Here is a 21,129-nt window from a genome sequence, read left to right on the forward strand (position 1 = left end):
TGCTCTCTGGGAGGACATTCTACCCTCTATATTTGGAGGTGTCAAGTGTTTTATGCCAACAGTGATTTCCAGATCCACGGTTCAAGCTCCGTTCACGCAGCTGGGTGCCAGACCACTGTTTCCAGTTGTCTGTCCAGTGGGTGTCCCCTCACATGTAGCTAGTCCAAAACCAAATGGCTTCTTTCTCTTCTGTGGCTTTGCTCTTAACCACAGTTGCCCCCGCTACTCAAACTCAAGCACCCGTGGTTCTTTCCTCTCCGTCCCTTTCCACTGAAACCAAATTGATCGCCAAGTGCAATTCTTTATATTTGGCTAAATTCACTAAGTTTTCAGACGGTTGATTGCATCCTTTCCGTCCACCCATACTGTAATGCTTGAGTTAAGACCTTCGTCTTTTTTTTCTGTCTCTCAGTTGGTTTCCTTGTCTCTTGTTTTTTGTTTGGTTTTGTTTTGTTTTTCCATGTCTGATAGCTGTGCCACGGGGTTATTTTTCTGACGTGTAGACTGATCATTTCATTCTGCCCACTTAAGTCTTCTGGTGTTCCCCTTTCATGGTGTAAAAATAAAGGAAACCCCTTAGCGTGGCGAGCAAATTCCTTACTTCCCTGCCCTAGTCAACCTCTTCTGTCATGTGTAGCCACCTTCACTCCCTGCCTGGAAAACACCTACCCTTTTAGGATCCAGTCTGATGCCGTCTTCTCTCTGAAGCATTCCCTGGCTTGTGTGTGTGCGTGTGTGTGTGTGTGTGTGTAGGTGGTAAAATGTACCTAACACAAAATTTGCCATTTTAACCATTTTTAAGTATCCAATTCAGTAGCATTAGGTGTATATGTTGCACAGTGTTGTGCAACCACTTCCACTATCTGTTTCCAGAACATTTTCATCACTCCAGATACAAACTCTACCCTACTCTACTCTACTCTATTAAGCAATAACTCCCCGTTGGCCCCTCCCCCCCGCCGGTAACCTTTAACTTACTTGTTGTCTCTATGTGCTTTCCTATTCAAGACATTTCCTTGTAAGTGGAATCCTATACTGTCTTTCCTTTTGTCTGGCTTCTTTCACTTAGTGAAATGTCTTTAGGGTTTATCCATGACGTAGGAAGGACTAGAATTTCTTTTTTACGGCTGAGTAATATCCTTTCGTATGTGTATACCATGTTTGGCTTATCCATTCATCTTTGATGGATACTTGGGTTGTTTCTGCCTTTTGGCCATTGTGAATTGTGCTGCTACGAACATTCGTGTACAAGCACCCATCTGAGTCCCTGTTTTCAGTTCTTGGGGTGATGGAAGAGCCAGGAGTGGAATTATAGGTTTCCCCAGCTTCTTGAGTTAGTCATTCCTTCCTCTCGTTTTCCCTGAGTGCACTGCATGAGGCTCTACTCTGGTGTTTCGTGTTGTAAATGATTTATACCTATATCTACACTTCATTGGGCCGTCTACAGCATGTGGACCACCGCGCGGTAGTGAGCAGGTGTCTGTGTGCAACTGCTGAATGAATGAAGACCAAACGCTCAAACTAGCCAATCCAATTATGGGTGGTGACTGACTAGACCAAAGCTTGTTTACTGTAAGGTCCTGGTTATAATCCACTCCTAAAGAGAAACAGTTTACTAATCTCTCTCAGGGTGGGAGAAAGCGCAACATTTCAAGGCTAGACCCTTTCCTACAGGAGGAGTCTCCATGGAACAGCCTGAAGTATTTGAAATCCAGCCACAGTCTGAAATACCAACCCCACGCTGTCAGCATTTGTGCTGCACAGTGGAGTGATACCTTTGTCTGAGATTTCTTGAGAAATGCAGATCACCAATGCAAAACATCAAATGAGCCTTTTCTGCCCTGCCTTTAGACATTCCGTCCGGCCGCGATGCTGATAGAACGATCGTCTGACTTCGGGAAAACCTGGGGTGTGTACAGATACTTTGCCTATGACTGTGAGGGCTCATTTCCAGGCATTTCAACTGGCCCCATGAAAAAAGTGGATGATATAATCTGTGATTCCCGCTATTCTGACATTGAACCCTCGACGGAAGGAGAGGTCTGTTTGCTGTTTTTGTTTTACATTCTATTTACAAATCCTTTCTGATCATTGCAAAAATACCCATTACTCTTATGTCTATTTTTAGGTGATATTTCGTGCTTTAGATCCCGCGTTCAGAATAGAGGATCCTTATAGTCCGAGGATACAGAGTAAGCTTGTTTTCACATAACAGCTTTGATGGAACACCGCAATCACGGAAGAACTCTTACCCAGAGCACTGCTACACAGAATCTAAATATTCAGTGCTAAATCCACCGTCTTTATTTCCTTTTTTTCTTCGCAGTACCCAATCAGAGGCTCTTGAAATTGGCAGGAATCAAAAAGGTTTATGTCCTAAGTACTCAAACAATTATGCTCGTCATAATACCTTATTTATTTTATTGCTCAGTATAATATATATTATATATATATATATACACACACACTATATTATATACTATACTATATATTATATATGTGTACTCTCTATATATACATATACACGTATATGTATATATGTATGTATATATATATAGAATGTACATACATGTACATATGCATGTATATGTATATATAAAATACATATAAACTAGGGTATAGATTAAGCTGTTGTAACAAAGGGTCCCCCCAAAAATACAGTGGTCAAATAACATAGAAGTTTATTTCTCTCTTAGGAAATCATCCAGAGGGATGATACAAGTAGACCTACTTGTATAAAATACAGGATGACGCCCAGTTAAATCTGAATTGAAGATAAATAGCAAGTTATTTTTTAGTATAACCGTATCCCACGTAATGCTTGTGACTACTACAAGGATATCCCATGTAATACTTGGGTTGGTGTAACTATGTCCCATGTGACATATTTGGGATAGACTTTACTAAAAACACTATTAACTATTTATCTGAAATTCAAATTTAACTGAGCATCTTGTATTTTTATTGCTAAATCTGGCGACCTTAGCAACCCAGTTCCCTTCTGTCTTAGAGTCATTATCCACATGGTTGGGGCTGGACGAACCCTACCATGTTATTGTCCCAACCTAAAAGATGGGAGGAAGAGAGGGGCAAGCAACATGGAAACTGTACGTGGCCCCTATCCATATCCCATTGGCCAAAATTAGCCACATGACCCTACCTCAAGGCACACTGGGAAACCTCTCTAGGTAGGCGGCCATGTGCCCTCTCACACTCTTGCCTAAGGTTCTTACTATCAAAGGAAGAAAAGAGAGTTCTGGGGGAGAATCCGAAGTCTCAGCCATGCTCCATATGCTGAGTAAGGTGGCGGTTGTCATTTCCATTTAACAGATAAGCAAACTGAGGCTCAGAGAGTTAGAATAACATGCATGTGGTGACATGACCATTTAGTGTCAGGCAGGTCCTGAAGCCATACGTTAGGATTCTAAATTTAGAGTTCTTTCCAGCATTTAACAACCATACTTCTGCTGTTAAAAAATTACATTTCGATCATCTTCAGAGGCAAAATGTGAACTACTTAAAAGAGTTCAGAGTCTGACAGACCTGGGTTTAAATCCCATTTCTAGCATATCCTAGCTCTGTGACGTGGGGCAAATAACCTGCTTAAACCTGGTTATAGTTGGGTTTTTTTTAGCCTCTGTTTTTTCATCTGTCAGTGGAGATAGTAATGGTGACCTGAGGGTCATTATGGAGGGAAAAGGAGTTCTGTAAACGACTTTCCAACGTGCCTGACACACGGAAAGTGTTCAGTGAGTCAAAGAAGCTGCTGTTGATGATGGTGCCATCAGCCACGGCCTGGGTCTCACTGTGGACCCAGTGCCCTTCCTCAGAGTGAAGGGATGAGACTCTCTCTCCTGCGGATAAGGTGTAGTCCGCCGAGCAGAGAGGCAGGACCGATTCTTGGTGCTCCTTCCTCACTGAGGATGGCCTTGTTTGGAACCACGGTGCCATGGAACCTCCCAGCATGAAGCATGAAAGAGTAGAAGGGAAAGCGTCCAGGAAATATTGCCAGACAAGTGCTATTTCCCCACTTAAATTAATTTTACGTGTGGCCCAGACTGTCTCTGGATTGTAATTCACTCATTCATTCTATTGTGAAACAAATATTTAATGGCACATCCAGTTCTGGCATTTCGGAGTGAGCTCTGTGAGGCCTGCCCTCCCTGCTCTCCAAATCCAGTTGTGAGAAACGTCCACATGGTCTCCAGGACAAACACCTCATGGGGCCCTAGAGGAACTCGTGGTCTGCTCCTTGTTGGGTGAAATTTGTGGGACTTGGAAAATTGGCTGCCATTATAGTTCCTTGTTTTTCATTGTTAAATGGCCTCAGAAAAATTCAAGAGGCGTCCATTTTAACTGATCACGTTTTCAATTGACCTTGTACTCGCGGGAACAACGTCTCTTTCATCGTCCCTATTGTGGAGAGCTCAGAGACTCTCTTCACAAGTGGTTTTGCCTCAGTATACAACAGCGGTCAATATACAAGGCTTAGTTGTTGTTAACTGTGGTAGGAGAGAGTGGAAGGAGCATATTTGCTCTTCTGAGGCCTTCCACAAAGATCAGTTCAAGGGCTTCTAAATACTCCAGCTGCTCTCCAGCTTTGTTGTCTGGCCTCTTGTCAATAGGCGCTTGTGCTCGTTCTGTGCAGGAGGAAACGTTGGCATTCATAAATTCCATTCAGCTAAGTCGTACCACGGTTTCTCTGTTTTGTGTTTGATTTTTACAAAGAGCCTAAGTTTAATGCATGGACTCATGGACTTTCTCTTTCAACCCACGGCTATTTCTATAGTCTTCATTGTAAGCTCTGCATAGATTTTCAGTAGTTAAAATTGTATCAGGGCTTTGAATATATCTGACGCGTGGGGCCAACACCCCGTGTTCGGTTGTTCCCTGTTGTAACTGATGAGAATGTATCAGCCCAAATGAAAGTAAAGCTTGGGAGAAACCTCAGGCTACACAGGGCATAGGAGGACTGATGGACTCATCGGTGTTTTAGGGTCCACTTAGTAATTGATGAAAGCATTGGTAGAGAAGGTTGAATGGCTTCTGGCTTATCAGGTTACTAATAGAATGTAATTGCTAGCCAGCTTCTGTAGTAAGCATTCATCTATAGACCCAGGAGAGAGAAGAAAAGATCTGAGAAATTGATCTACAAGTAACTTACATTTAGGGGGGAAAAAACAAAAACTTGCCCAACCTCCTGATACTGAGCTCCTTTATCCCTATGCCTCGCTGTGGATGGCAAACTAGGACAAAAAAGTGGGAGACTGTGACGTTGTGTAGAAATTTGGTGGAGACCTTCTGTCCCTGGATAGTAGTTATTCCATAGTGTTAAATCTATTTTAGCAACTTGGATTTCATCTTTGTGGTGGGAAATTTCAGAGAGTATTTTCCTCTCCAAAAATAAACACAAAAATGTTTCGTTCTATCTTACAATAATGAAGACAATTGGAGTGTGCCGCTCAACCCCCTCCTACCTGAATAGAACTCTCTGATTTTGAGACCGACCCTAGTTGCTGTGGGCACCGCGTGGAATTGCGATGGTTCAGATTACTCTGTGCCAGTGGGTTCTTGCAGTCCTGCAGCCGTGTTCTTAAATTTCTCTGCTTTTGCGCTTTTTCCTGAAACAGTCTGCAAGCACATCCGTCGCAGAATAGATATTCTTACTAAACTAGTAAGGAGGCAGCAAACCTTCTTTCTTCCAGAGACTCACAGTCTTGATATACTTGTTAAACTTTACTAGCATGGTCATCTAGGTCATACAAGGGGGTAACCTTTCCTTTACTTCGGCATTTTTATCTGCCGTGCCTTTCTATAAAGAGAAGAGGTGTTGTATAATTGCAAAACAAGTCTTGCTTGTGTGATCAGACTTTTCATCTTCTTGGTGACCTTTGTAGATCTCTTAAAAATCACCAACTTGAGAATCAAGTTTGTGAAGCTCCACACTTTGGGAGATAATCTTTTGGATTCCCGGATGGAAATCAGGGAAAAGTATTACTATGCAGTTTATGATATGGTGGTTCGAGGAAATTGCTTCTGCTACGGTCATGCCAGCGAATGCGCCCCTGTGGATGGAATCAATGAAGAAGTAGAAGGAATGGTGAGTGAGTGCTGTGGGGGGGCTTTCTCCTTCATACAGATGATTCCGGAAAGCAATTTGAATCTCGTCTTACCTTAAACCTTGCACAATTTCTAGGGGTTTTACTTTTCCAGACTGACTTGGAGCTCTTTCCGCCATTACTGGTGGTTGATGGTTTTCTCTTTGTTAACGTTCTTAGACTGTGAGAATATAAAAACTTTTCATTTCATGGGCGAAGAACTAGTTTGGAAATTGTTGCAGCAAGCTGCTACTACAATAGATATTTTTTTGTAGTCAGTAAGGAGGAAAAAGCTTTCTACGTAGCCAGTGCATCTTCTTTTCCTTTAGGGAAGATTAGACACCACAAACACCCCCATCTTTATGCTACAAGGCATAAAGTGATCCCAGTCCAGAAAACCTGGACATTTGAACCTGGAACCACGAAATATGATTTCGGAATCCAATGGGCTTTGTTTCTTTATATATTTCTTCTAGTTTCATTCTTTTCCCACTTTTATGCCAAATATACGTGTTGTCAAACTACGTACTTCTAAAAATTGGGGGTTTGGATGATTTGCCAAATGGAGAAAGTCGGGGTTATTTTACCAGTCTCTAAGTAAACTGCTAATTCTTATAGACCCACAGGATTTTACAGCTAAACAGGATTTATTCAGCCAATTATCCTTGTAAGAAGAGAGCAGGGATTAAATAGTTCACCAAAGGGCCCTAAGTAAATGGCAGATGGAAATTCAAATCTTACCCTCCTGGACTCTGCCCCAGGATTCCTTCCATTAGACATTGGGCCTCCCTCGTTGAAGAGTGTAAGGCTTCCTTACTTGCCGTTTGCTTTTTCAAAGATCATTAGTCCTCATCAAAGAAGGTCCAGGATTGAGTGTATTCAGCTGCCTGAAACTTCCGCCTTCATTCGCTCCAGTTAGAATATTTGCTACGTAGATAAAGTGGCATTTTCAATGGGGCCTCAAGGGAGGACCTGTCCTTGTAATCTCTTGCTACATCTTTCAGGGAATGCTAGGTAGATAATGTTTACTTTGCAGGATAACAAGCCTGGCATGTAGCTAAGTCCTACAGGCCCGTCACTGTCACGGGTCTCCGTACATTATGCTGTTAATTCAGACACTGTAGGGTCCTGTGGCATGTGCTTTGGGTCTGTTTTTCAGTCTGCAGAAAACTAGCTTGTAATGAGATGATTTTAGTCTTTTGCTCACTGCACTCTTGTCAAGGTGAGTCCAGGGCGGACCTGTCTGTCCTGTTCCTGAATTCCATTCTGTAGAAACTAGTGTTAAGGTGAGGTGCCTAAGTACATGCATATTTGGTAGACTGAAAGAATTTATCATTTACGTGCCTCAGGGGCTTAGGCATATCTTGCCAGAGACACAGTGCAAAAGAGTGCATCCTAGGCCCTTCACAAAGCAAAATAATTTATATTTTTCCCCCAAGATTTTAGATTTCCTTTCTTAAAGAAGAAAAGCAAATGTGAATGTGGCAAATGATTAATATTTTGAATCTCATTTCGGTTGGGGAAAAAAAATGAAGTGCTTTGCCTGAAGTCAAAAACAAAACAAAAGAAGCAGAAAAACCCATTCTGTTCTGTGACTTAGTGGTAAAATTTGCAGTAATGTGAGTTGGTTTCCAGTGGTATGCATACATTTAGTTCTGCATTATAACTTTTGTTGATTTCTCTTATAATAAGTTTCTTTTTGACATAGATTTTTTTTTTAACTCTTAAGTACCTAGTTTTTGTGTTTTGTGGGGCTTTTTTTGTTTTTTTGTTTTGTTTTGTTTTCTAATTTTTAAGTGACCGATTTTGTTCATCTGGGTTCTTTGATCCCTACTTCAGTGACATATATATTGAGTATCCATTATATAATAGGAACTGTTCCTAGAGATGGGAGTTCAAGCCACCAAAAAGACAGAACTCCCTTCAGGGAGGGACAGAATTAAAACAAATCTTCATTGCGCTGAGCTAGAGATGCAGATTAGTAGGAAAGGGGTTTATTGCTTCCACTGATTGTGGAGAAAACCTGGCCATCAGGTTGCATCTCTAACTTTGCTCCTTCCTGTTTGTGTAACTTTCAAGGTTCATGGGCACTGCATGTGCAGGCATAATACCAAGGGCTTAAACTGTGAACTGTGCATGGATTTCTACCACGATTTACCTTGGAGACCCGCTGAAGGTCGAAACAGCAATGCCTGTAAAAGTAAGTCTCCGTCAGAGGGACGTCCAGACTCCAGGACCCATTTTCTGATTAGAGCTACTATAAGAGTACGTGACTTTTGCAAAAGGAAGAAAAGTTAGTACCCTTTTGCCAGCGTCACCCAGATACTCTTAGGAAACCAATATCCACTCAGTTCAATCAATACATTAGCATTCAGAGCAGTAGCCAGGGGCTTGGCAGACTTAGAAGTTGGAGATGTTGTCCCTGACACTGTACCTGTCTCAAAGGCAAGAGGAGCGCGAGAGAAAAATGAGAGAAAAATACAGCACGGTAGATCACTAAGGTGTAAGAGTTGTTGGCCCTGTCTCTGTGCCAGTCTGGCTGCAGCCCATGGCATACGTCTGGCCAGCTGGCCAGCCCGGTGGCATTCTCTGGGCAGACGTGTAGTTTGAAACACCTCCCCGCCCCCCACAGTGATTGCAATGCCTGCCCCTTCCCCCACTGAGGCCTGTTCTAGAAGTTCAGAAACCAGTGAGGGCTGGAGTGGTCAAGGATTGTTATTAAGTACAACCCTTTGATGATAGCTGAGATTGTTGAGGTAAGAAGAAGAAAGGGAGGTGGGGGGGGGGGGGAGGGAGAGAGGGAGGGGGAGGCAGGAAGGAGTTCAGATAAGGAGAACCGAGCAAAGCCTAAAGCCCCAAGGACGTTCTTCTTAGGACCAACGCCGAGTCTGCCCTGGGAGATGATTCCGACATTTAATTCAACAGGTGTGTCAAGGGCAGTTCCCTGCTAGGCACCCAGAGTCTGTCGGTGGATACCTCGCAGCCCCTCCGTACGGGAGGTTGTGTTGCAGGAGGGAGAGGATGAGGCCAGAGTGTAGAGCCCTGTGAGGGCCAATCGAAGTTAGGCTTCATTGTGAGAAGACAGAGGAGTCCATGTGGGTCACAGAGCAGAGAGTGAGATGATGTGACAGCCGGGTTGGACCAAGGGGGCTGCCCAGTGGGCCAGCAGAGGGTCAGAAGGCCGGCCAGATGGCTGTTGCACAGACCTTAATTCTCACTGAAGAGCCTGGTCACGTGAGCTGGTGGGAATGTGAAGGAAGAGCATCACCTTGACACCACACTCCCCAGAGCTGGCGGCCCAGCCAGGCTTTCCCAGAAGTATCGCCTAGAAGGTCCTCTGGAGGGGTGTGTTCCCACCCTGAGTGGCACCCAGAGGCGTCCTCCACATCGTGGCTACCAGGGGCAGTCCTTTCCCCCAAGTTTTCCACTCTTTGCTTCGTAGCCCGTTCTCTTCCAAAACGGGCAGATTGTTCAGTTATTTCATAAAGCTTACCCTTGGAAGGCTTCCAGCATGATGTCAGGCGGACATGTCCTTTTCCACGGGCCCCTAAATGTTAGCTGCCTGAACTTCATCCCTGCTTTCCAAAATGAGTTTCTTCCTGGCACTCCCTCCTCCATTGGTAAGTAGATATAAAAAAGGCTTTACTTGACATTGGCCTTGTCACACAGAGTGTAACTGCAATGAACATTCGAGCTCGTGCCACTTTGACATGGCCGTGTACTTGGCCACCGGAAATGTCAGCGGAGGGGTGTGTGATGACTGTCAGCACAACACCATGGGACGCAACTGTGAACAGTGCAAGCCGTTTTACTTCCAGCACCCGGAGAGAGACGTCCGAGACCCTCACCTCTGTGAACGTACGTGGGGGAATTTCATGACGTTTTCCGTCCTCTTTCAATTTGATTTTTTTTTTTTTTTTGATGTTTATTCATTTTTGAGAGAGAGGGACAGAGCGTGAGCAGGGGAGGGGTAGAGAGAGAGAGAGGGAGACACAGAATCTGAAGCAGGCTCCAGGCTCTGAGCTGTCAGCACAGAGCCCAGTGTGGGGCTTGAACTCACGAGCTGTCAAATCATAACCTGAGCTGAAGTCGGACACGTAATCAGCTGAGCCACCCAGACACCCCAGTCACCTTTCAGTTTGAATAGGCTGGTGACCACCATCCTCTCGGGACTCCTGGTATGAGCATGAGACTCCGCTTTATTTTAACTGCTACATAGGATGCTGGCAGCAGAAGCTGCCTGGCACCCTCTCTTCTTTAGTCTATTTCTGTGACCTTCCGAGGGGCCGACAGGAACGTGTGTTTATACAAACACTCACATCGTTACCTGGTGCTTTTTGTTCTTCTTAGGATGTACCTGTGACCCAGCTGGATCTCAGAATGGGGGAATCTGTGACAGTTACACCGATTTTTCTGCTGGCCTCATTGCCGGCCAGTGTCGGTGTAAATTACACGTGGAAGGAGAACATTGTGAACTCTGCAAAGAGGGCTTCTACGGCTTAAGTGCTGAAGATCCATTTGGTTGTAAATGTAAGCGCATTTGTGAAAAAGTTGGGGTGTTCTCGTGGACGCTGTTCCCGTTTGACTTTGCAGTTCTAAATCCAGACCACCTCTTGGTGCTCACTTGGTTTGTGTTTCTTTGCTTTATTTTATCTTTAATTAAGCTTGTGCCTGCAATCCTCTGGGAACGATTCCTGGCGGGAATCCTTGTGATTCTGAGACTGGTTACTGCTACTGTAAGCGTCTGGTGACAGGACAGCATTGTGACCAGTGTCTGGTAGGTAAATCCTGATTACATGGGATGAGGAGTTCGTGAAGGTGGCAGGTTTTAGTGGAGAATGCCTTTTGCTACTGCAGACCCTACCATCAATCACCCTTATATATAAATGTTAAAAGACACAAGCCATTCACAGAAGAATTGCCAATGAATTGATTTTAACAAGATATTCACTGTCGCTGTTAGAATTATAAAAACCACAGCGACATCCCATTTTTATAGACAGAACTAACGAGTTTTTAAAAATGGGGATGCTAACTATTAGAGAGGACATAATGAGGGGCTGGTCCTCTAAGCTGCTGATGGAAATGCACAGTGGTTCATACTTGGCAAAGAAAGCATTTTAGAAATATGTTATCAGTAGCCTGTAGAAATGCACGTACCCTTTGACCCGGTAATCCCCCTTCTGGGAATCTTTCCTAATGAAATGAGCAGAAAATTGGACAGAAATGTATTCGCCAGAAGACTCATTGCATCTTGTACTAATCATAGCCAAAAACCATGGAAGCAACGGTGGGGAAAATAGTAAACTAAATTTGGGGGTTTGTATACAGTGTGATACTCAGCTGCCATTGAAAATGACAGTAACGTGAGGAAATGCTTATGCTGGTATTAAAAAATACATATATAGGATGTGAGTAGTACCTTGACTGTGTAGGAAAAAAATTCATCAAGAAAAACAAAATCTGGGAGGAAATACACTAAAAAGTTCACTGTGGTGATTCTGGGTAGAGTAATTCCGAGAGTAATTTTTTAAATTATTCCATGTTTTATAACGTTGTTATGAATCCCTTTATAATTTGTGAGAGGGGTTCCACTGACCCCAAATTATGTTTATGACCTATAGGCACATTCGCCTATATCCAGATGCTTAAAGTAAATTTCTGGAAGTCTGATTTAAATCAATGGACCTGGTTTTTATGTGTTCATTAGGAAATAGATATTTATTAAGGTGCAGAGAGCTCTTCTCCCCTACATGGATTCTGTTCCATTTCTTTTTATTTCCATCTCCACTGCTCTCAGGATTCAGTGATTTTCTCCCCTTTCAGTTGTGAAAATACTTGCTTTATGCCATTTGGACGCAGATAAATCCTTGAAGAGGTTTGCTTATGAGGTTTTTGACAGGCTGAACTTATGGAAAATTTAAAGGCCTGCCAAGTAGTTGCCAAAAGTCTCTTACTGCCAGAGTACTTCTAATGAACAAGATTGGCCTCTTAGCTGCTTGCTCATATTAATAACTGGACAAAGGCTGTTGGCTTGGAAAAGCAGCTGTTCTGATCTGGCGTTACATGATGATGGCCCCAGCAACCTGCAGCTTGGGTTTCTTGAATTCAGAATGTTTATACTCCTTCCCCTTGTAGGCTTTGTGCTTTCACGGTACAAAAGTGCATTTGGTGGATCAACCCAGACACGCCATAACTTGTTCCTTGTTGAGTCTATTGTGTAATTATGGGAACCCACCTTTCGATGTTAAATCTTTTATTCTGCAGCCGGAGCACTGGGGCTTGAGCAATGATTTGGATGGATGTCGACCTTGTGACTGTGACCTTGGAGGGGCTTTAAACAACAGGTGAGTGAAGCTACACTTTCGCTCTGGTGCTCAGTCCCCTCATTAAGCCCTCCTGACCTCTAGGAGCCGTGGGATGCTCGGTGTCTCTGAAGGAGGTGAAGTGCGTTCCCCTTGACTGCGAGGGGTCGGCCATCGCTTTCACCTGGGGTCTTAGTGTTTGCAAAGATCGGTTGTCCCAAGTTAGCTTTGAAGCCCTCAAGTACATTTCTGTTTCTTGGCTTTTAATAACGTTGTGGTTAGTTTTGTACTTTACAGTGTTTTTAAAATTTTGGAAACAATGTATGCCCATCATTTAAAAGAAAAGCATTCCAACAGCTAAGGCAGATATCCTGCCCTTCCCCTCCCTCACCCCCCATCCACGGCTGCAAGTGCCACTGTTAGGAGTTTCTCATAGTCGAGAAACTAATAATAGAGCTCAGAATACCTATTAAAAATGGCAATATCTTGTCATCCTTTCATTTCTTCTTAGTGACCTACAAATTTTAGGATTGGTTGTTCTAGCTCTGTGAAGAAAGCTGGTGTTACTTTGATAGGTGTTGCGTTGAATATGTAGATTGCTTCGCATAGTATCGACATTTTCACAACGTTTGTTCTTCCAATCCAGGAGCATGGAATATTTTTCCATTTTTTGTGTGTGTGTGTTTTCTTCAATTTTTTTCATAAGCTTTCTATAGTTTTCAGTGTATAGATTTTTCACCTCTTTGGTTAGGTTTATTCCTAAGTATCGGATGGTTTTTGGTGCACCTCTCATTTCTTTTTAAATAACATGTTAGATTAAAAAAAATACATTTCAGGGGCGCCTGGATGGCGCAGTCGGTTGAGCGTCCGACTTCAGCCAGGTCACGATCTCGCGGTCCGTGAGTTCGAGCCCCGCGTCAGGCTCTGGGCTGATGGCTCGGAGCCTGGAGCCTGTTTCCGATTCTGTGTCTCCCTCTCTCTCTGCCCCTCCCCCGTTCATGCTCTGTCTCTCTCTGTCCCAAAAATAAATAAAAAAATGTTGAAAAAAAAAAAAATTAAAAAAAAAAAAATACATTTCAACATGTATTCATGTGCCTCTTTTTAACAGCATATATTCATCTACCTCTTCTTTTTTTCTTGGTATTCTGTCATGGGAAATTGCCACAACTTATTTCCAGTTTTTGTTTTTGTTTTTGTTTTGTATAGATGAGGTTCCCAGCAATGGAACGGCTAAGTCAAGTACATGTGCGTTTTTCATTTTTATAGAGATTGTTAGATTATCCTCCAGATTGTGCTAATATTTTTCCAGCCACCTGGTTACAAAAGCAAATTTTTCCCCAGCCCCACCAGCAGTTGGTATACTCCTTTTTCACCAACCTAAAAGATGGAAAGTGAGAGGCACTTGGCTGGCTCTGTTGGTAGAATGTGTGACTCCTGATCTCAGGGTCGTGAATTTGAGCCCCATGTTGGGTATGGAGCCTACTGTAAAAAATTAACTAATTAAAAAAAACACACACACAGAAAATGAACTCCCATTAAAAATTTTTTTTTAATGTTTATTTTTGGAAGCGAGAGAGACAGAGCACGAGCAGGGGAAGGGCAGAGAGAGAGGAGACACAGAATCCGAAGCAGGCTCCAGGCCCCGAGCTGTCAGCACAGAGCCCAATGTGGGCCTCGAACTCATGGATCATGAGATCCTGACCTGAGCGGAAGTCAGATGCTTAACTGACTGAGCCACCCAGGGGCCCCAAAGAACTCTCGTTTTGATTTGTGTTAAGAATCTTTTCATTTTCTTCTTCTTTCTGGTTTTAATTTTTTTTCCAACCTCTGAGTCTATTAACGAAAATTGCATGCAATCACTTTTAGTTATCAAGACACGTTGGTATCCCTTGAATAGATGAGGTGCAAGCTCTACCAAAAATTAATCCCTGTACACATTTGGCAAGATGTAGATTTGTAGGAGTTACATGAACCACCTTTGAGTCAAAGAGAATGTTGGCCTCTGTAAGTGGGTCGGACTAAGAACATCTGGTAGAGACAGTGTTAAGTGGCGTCTAAGGGGATAGGCAGATGTTTCCTTGTGGCCTGAATCTCCCCTGAGAGAGCAAGCTGAAGTCATCAAGCAAGCTCCGTGTACTCCCCAAACTGACTGTCTTACAAGACTGTTTCCCAACACCATCGTAGTCTGCTGGGAAGGAATGGGATTTTAGGCAGCAAGAACATGTTCTGTTTGGCGTCTGCATTTGGGTTGGTTCCATTCCAGACGCTGCAGTAAACTCAGTACAGCATGTAGCCTCTGGGACTCCAGTGTGAATTTCTGTTCTTAGAAAACCTCCAGAGGGGAGGAAGCAAGGACAGTTCCATAAAAGCAGGGAAGAAAAACTGCTAGTCTGCTTCTGGAATCACGTCTCCGACTCTCCTTTGTGACTCCCAGAACACCTGCTGATTCCTTTAGTAATTGATTGCTCAATTCAAAGCTGTCATCATTCCTAAAATCCTTCTTGATTAGATGAAAGTGGCCTACATTGTTCTCCAAATGATGTCATGAATTCAAGAGTGTCCTATGTGCCTTTACCCTAAATGGTTTCTGTTACTTACACTCCCTTCCTCTGTTTCTCTATTGCACACACATTTCCTGTCTCTAAACTGCCCACACATGGCCCCTGGCCTGTTCCTTTGTCTCTCCTGCAAGAATTTATAGAACTCAGACACTCTAATCAAGAGAGTTTCTGAAGTAAAAAATTTTAGGGAAGATTTTAAAGCAGGTAATTTGATCTTCCTAGCATGATTGATGAGATACCCTATTTTTTTGGCATCACTGATGGAAAAAAATAAGAGCCTTTTTTTTTTTAATGTTTTATTTTTGAGAGAGGGAGCGAGAGAGACTGAGTGTCAGTGGGGGAAGGGCAGAGAGAGACAGAGGAGACACAGAATCTAAAGCAGGCTGCAGGCTCTGAGCTGTCAGCATAGAGCCCAATGCAGGGCTTGAACTCACGAACTTTGAGATCATGACCTGAGCCAAAGTCGGATGTTTCACTGACTGAGCCACCCAGGCACCCCAAAAATAAGAACCTTTAAATATTTCTCTACCTCTGTGACTCTGCAGTGTTTCGTAGCGATCCTTTTCGAAGTTTGCCCCCATGAGGACTTTCCCCATGAGGACTTTCTCCAGGAGCCCCATACAGTGATAGAAGATCCAATTAAGTCTTGGGAAACACCAATTCTGCTAGAAGAATGCTTGGTGCATAGTGGGCACTGAGGAGAGATACTTGCTGGGTGATTGTTTCATTGCAGCCATGCATAAATATCTTCTACCTGGTAATATTCCTTTGCTCTGCCATAGGTACATGGTAGGTAATGGAATAAACGTTGATCAAGAAAAAGAATTTGAGAAACAGAAGATATTTATGAGATAAAAACAAATTATGCACTCTTTTGGACAGGCAGTCTCTGGTTGTGACCCCAAACGTTCCTCAGGTACTTTGGCCAGGAGCAGAATTAAACGTGAAAACCATGTCAAGTGGAAAAATGTTTTGTTTAATGAGTCAAATGGTTTTGTTTGTGTGGAATAAAATTTTAGCAATCCATGTCGATCATGTTGACAGGTAATCTGAATTGTGGAGTATTTTAGAGAAGACCCATTTTAAGCAATGTGGCTTAAGCCAGGCTAATGAAGCTTTGCCTAGTAAATAACCTGCTTTAATAAATAGGAATGGTTGCTAGGTAAATGCTACTTGCAAGTGTTGGAAAACATTGAAAAATAGAAACGATTTTATAGTATCCTTTAAAATTTATTGCCTCGGTTAAATTTGGTGTCTGGCTTGAAGCCCACCACTCTTTTGAAGATTTCTGCTTCCTGAACTGACGACCCCAACCTTCCTTGGATGTTTCAACAACACATTACTTCTGTACTGCTTTTAGCACTTAGTGAATTCTGCTCCGTGTTATCGCTATTTGTATTTTAAAGGCCTCTAGACAGAGATTGGGTCTTTTTTTTTTTTTTTTTTTTTTGAGAGAGAGTGAGAGTGTGCATGTGCGAGTGGGGGAGGGGCAGAGAGAGAGGGAGAGTGAGGATCTCAAGCAGGCTCCACGCTCAGTGCCAAGCCCCGTGGGTTCAATCTCCTGAACCATGAGATCATGACCTGAGCCAAAATCAAGAGTTGGACGCTTAACCAACTGAGGCACCCAGGCACCACACAAAGGATTGTGTCTTGTTTGTTTTCTCATCCTTCTCCATACTCAGCATCGGGGGCCTTGTGGATGCCCAATAAGTGAGGAGCTGAAATTCATTATACTTTGAAACCAGAGCAGAAGTTAATCCGTGTTTTCGCCCGTGTATTGAGTGATAATGGTATCTCACCAGTTGTTAATTACTGTGGTGGCTGGATGTAAAGAGATTATAGAACACATTTAAGAAACTATCCTCATTGGTTAGGAGGCTGGGAGAGAAGGCCTGGACTGCTGGACCCTGGACTGCTGACTGCTGATCAGTGTGGAATCAGAATTATGGAAGAGATACCAGTGTTGAATAGAGTGGTGGTTCTTATGAATGATGATGTTTTCCCCTTTTTTGTGCCTAATTTCTTAGTAATAGAGAAAAGTTGAAGCTAAACAGTATTGTCTCTGCTCATCGCTATTTAAATGAAATAGAATTTCCCTTCCAGTAGAATTTTTGTAAACAAGTGGCTAATTTCTACATTTATGGGAAATCTGTTTTTAATAATCTAGGCCTTTAGCCACTGGGAAAAAAAAATTGGTCTTGTATTAGTTTTCTTTTGCTGGCATCGTAAATTACTGCAACTTCGTGGCCTAAGACAACATAAGTTTATTATCTTACAGTTCTGTATGTCAGACACGGCCAGCCTTTCTGGAATAAAATCAAGATGTTGGTAGGGCTGTGTTTATGTCTGAAGGCCCTAGGGGAGAATCTGTTTCCTGCTCATTGGAGTTGTTGGCAGAATTCAGTTTGTTTCAGCTATAGGAGGAGATTCCTGATACCCTGCTGGCTGTCAGCGAGGGGCCATTCCCAGCTCCTCGAGGCTGTCCACATCCCTTGACTCACAACTCCCATCTTCAAAGCCAACAACGGTGGGTCAGATCCTCCTCAAGTCCCATCTCTCTGACCCACTTCTCTGCCTGCCTTTTCCACTTTTAAGAAATCATGTGATTAGATTCAGCAACTCTGGATAATCTCCCCATCTCAAGATCCTTAACCTCAGTCACATCGGCAACCCCTCTGGTGCCATATGAAATCACCTATCAGCGGATTTGGGGGATAATGATCAGTTATTATTCTTGGGGGGGGGGGCGTTATTTCTGCCTGCCACGGGGGCTGACTTATTTTGTCGTCCATCATTATTCTACCTTACTGATGCAGCAAATGGAATCTAGTTATAGGGAAATTTCGTGGTATGGGGGTCAAGTGTACCATTTCTGCCTGATAGGGCTTTTACTTGAACACAAGAAGGATGATTACATGTAATCTTTTGTCTCACTATGGAGGAGGCAGGATTTGAGCTTCATTTTGGAAAGCTGAGAGAGGTTTGGGAGGTGTGATGGGTGGGCAGGAGGACCTTCCAGCTGGGAGGGGGAAGACAGGCAAAGGTCCGGAGATAGAGTGAGTGTAACATATGCTCAAGACCTGGTCTGACCGTGACCGTCTCCGCTCACATTCCCCCTCTTTCAGCCTGTCATTCCTGTCCTCTCTTTGCCTGTCAGGATCCCCTGCCACCTTCAGAGCATGGCTTCTATGATGCTCCTCATAGAAGCCTCCTCTATGGATGCACCCTCAACCAGGTGAAGGGTGGCTTCCTCTGCAGCCTATATCTTCACTGTAGCTCTGTGTAGGTACTCAGTGCATTTTGCTTTGCTGCAGTGGTCCCTTGCTTTACAGTTTATCCCCCATCCCCCCCACCCCCAGTTCGACTGGTAGTTCTTCAGGGCAAGAACTATTTTCCTCCCATTTTTCCTTCTCCATATCCTTCAGAAATAATAGACTCGCCAAGGAGGTATAGACGGATTCAGAGGAAAAGTGACAGCGGGCGAAAATGTGAGGGTGCTGGCACCAGGGCCAGTATTGGCTCCATAAGTACTTGTGAAAGAAGGTGAGGGGTCTGGCTCACCGGAAAACAAAGGGTGGCCACCAGAAAGAGTAGCAGTGGTCTTCAGAGGATGGTTGTGGAGGCTGCTGGAAGCCAGGCAGAGGCATCAGGAGTTGTGGGAGGCTGCTAGAGGGACAGGTATGGCACGATGACATGCTGGACGGTGGTTGTGGCAGTGACAGCAAGATGACACTTCTGAGCTGAAAGACCTCTCAAAATAAGACTTGGATATCGAGGATGAAGGACAAGGAAGGTCATGTCTCGCCTCAAGTCAGAAGAATTTTAAATGTGGCAGTAAGAGCAGAGCTGAGGGTAAGTCAGTGTGAGAGGTGACGAGGTGAGTTAGAGATGACAGCGGGATGGCCGTGGTCCCCTTCGTGGCTGGAAATGGACGAGTCGAGCAGAGCTGAGTGAGGGCCAGAACCTAGGTGCATAGAGGCCGGTGGAGCCACAGGAATGCATTCACTAGAGGAGTAAGTGTCCAGTGGAGCCAGGCCTGTCGGAGACCACGCTTCACGTCTGTGGGCACAGAGGCACGTGATCGCCAGGGCAGATGTTACGGGAACTCCTTCCATGTGACCGGGTTCTCGTGAGTGGTTTCATCTTCAGAATTAGGAATCCTGCGTCTGCTCGTCTTTATCCTTCACCGTCATTTGCTTGTTCTCCGGTGATGGCAGGTGAGGAATCGAGTTGTTTTCTTCTTTGGCGGTTCCTGTTTTACACATTCATTCCCTCAGGAAGGAAGGATTTTCTCTTGTCCGTATGGCGTAATGCCCGATGCCTAAGTTTTTGAAAATGACTCTGTTGGTGGACTGTGCCAGAAGATGGCTAGGTCCCAACTACAGCAAGCATTCCTCCTCTGGGAATTGGCTACAGGAGGTTAAGTACTCATGCCTCTGGGTTAGAAGCCATTCACGTGATCTGCAGGAAGAAGACTTTGCGGGGGGGACCATGGCAGGGCCGTTGGGGACATTGGTAATAAGCCTGGAAGCGTTCCGTCTTCCCATGAGTTGTAACTTGCCTTAGGTACTTGGTTTAAAATGCACTTTGGGAGGCACCTGGGTGGCTCAGTCAGTTGAGCATTTGACTTGATAGCAACCCAGGTCACGATCTCATGGTTGGTGGCATCAGGTCCCGCATCCGGCTCTGTGATGACAGCGCGGAACCTGCTTAGGATTCTGTCTGTCTCTCTCTCTTCCCCTCCCCCACTTGCACGCATGCACTTTCTCTCAAAAATAATCATTTAAAAAATTAAATAAAATGAACTTTGGGATGAGGAAAAAATTTGAACTCTGGGAGTGGGTTTAAAGTAACAATTCCAAACCCCATCTTGACTTCAACAAAGTAAAAAATGGCCACCTATAATTTGGTTTTACCTTGTGCACAAGAGAAAGGAGACATAGCCTGAGAACAAACCAAATATGTTCTAGTCTATCCAGAGGGCTTTATTTGAAACAACATGTCAAATTAAAAAAAAAAAAAAAGTTTGGGGTGCCTGTGTGGCTCGGTCAGTTGAGTGTCTGACTCTTGATTTCCCAGGGTCAGGGGAGTAAGCCCGTGTCGTGCTCCACGCTGAGTGTGGAGCCTGCTTGGGATTCTTTCTCTCTCCCTCTCTCTTTGGCCCTCTCCCCTGCTTACACTTTATTTCTCTCTCTCAAAAAAAAAAAAAAGTTCTATCATTTACATTAAATCTATTTTATTTGTTCATATTTTGTATTCAGAATGCCTATCCCTACGCATTCTGTTTGTTCAACCAGTGTTTGAGTGTGATTGGTGTGCAGAGGGCTGCGCCAGGTCCCAGGAGGGGGACAGGGGCGTGACCGAGGTGAAGGAGGCATGGTTCCGCCCTTCAAGCAATCTGCCATCTGGTAGAGGCTCAGACGGATCTAGAGAGAAAGTGTCAAGAGAGAAAGTGATAACTGTCTTGACGGTGCAGGTAGAGAAAGCACCATGTGAGAATAGCGGGGGACCAAAGCAGACGCCATGACAGAGACGAACTGGGCTTGGAAAGGCAGGTAGGATTTGAAGACCGGTTCTTGCTTTAATGACCAGTTACTACGTGACATGCTTTGTTGTACGTGTTGTGACTACATCGTTTCTCCTGCAGGGAGGTGGTGGCAGGAAGGAGAAGGTGGTTCATTCTCTGGGGTGGAGAGTGATGGTCAGGAGATGTGACAGCAGGAGTCCTTTGTGAGCTGAATCTTTGAAAAATAGGTGGCTCTCTGCTGGGTGGATAAGACACGAGGGTATTCTCGGCTACTGGAACAACGTAAGCCAAGAGAAGGGGTCATGAATCACCCTGTGCGTTGCAGAAATCGTTCATATGGTTGGAGAAGCAAGGGGAGTGGTGGGGCTGGAAAGACAAGGGCCAGGCTATGGAAGGGCCAGCAGGAAGTGATGTGGTCAGTGCATCTTAGGAAGGTCATTTGGGCAGCTTTGCGGGTGGTGGTGGTTTAGTTTGGGAAGTTGGAAGACTGGCAACAAGAACACTGATGGGAAGACCGATTTTACCGTGAGTGAGAGAGCGCAGAAAGGCATAGCCCAGCTGGTGTGAAGAGCGAGACAAAGCGCAAGATCCTAGACCAAGAAATCACATAATCGGGCTCCTCCTTAGTTATGAAAGAC

The 21,129-nt window shown here is 44.2% G+C and overlaps 1 protein-coding gene across 1 annotated transcript in view; it reads left to right on the forward strand.

Moving 5' to 3' along the window:
• LAMB1 (laminin subunit beta 1) overlaps positions 1-21,129 on the forward strand; it is a 74,525-nt gene that overhangs the window by 12,793 nt on the left and 40,603 nt on the right. The window contains exons 5-12 of the mRNA XM_019451164.2: positions 1,852-2,040; positions 2,129-2,192; positions 5,898-6,100; positions 8,178-8,298; positions 9,768-9,956; positions 10,449-10,628; positions 10,763-10,875; positions 12,366-12,445. Of these exons, the coding sequence (XP_019306709.2) occupies positions 1,852-2,040; positions 2,129-2,192; positions 5,898-6,100; positions 8,178-8,298; positions 9,768-9,956; positions 10,449-10,628; positions 10,763-10,875; positions 12,366-12,445 (1,139 nt within the window). The remainder of the gene's footprint in view (positions 1-1,851; positions 2,041-2,128; positions 2,193-5,897; positions 6,101-8,177; positions 8,299-9,767; positions 9,957-10,448; positions 10,629-10,762; positions 10,876-12,365; positions 12,446-21,129) is intronic.

The sequence above is a fragment of the Panthera pardus genome, unplaced genomic scaffold, assembly GCF_024362965.1.
Source record: "Panthera pardus isolate Hobbes unplaced genomic scaffold, ASM2436296v1 HiC_scaffold_8, whole genome shotgun sequence".
NCBI lineage: Eukaryota > Metazoa > Chordata > Mammalia > Carnivora > Felidae > Panthera > Panthera pardus.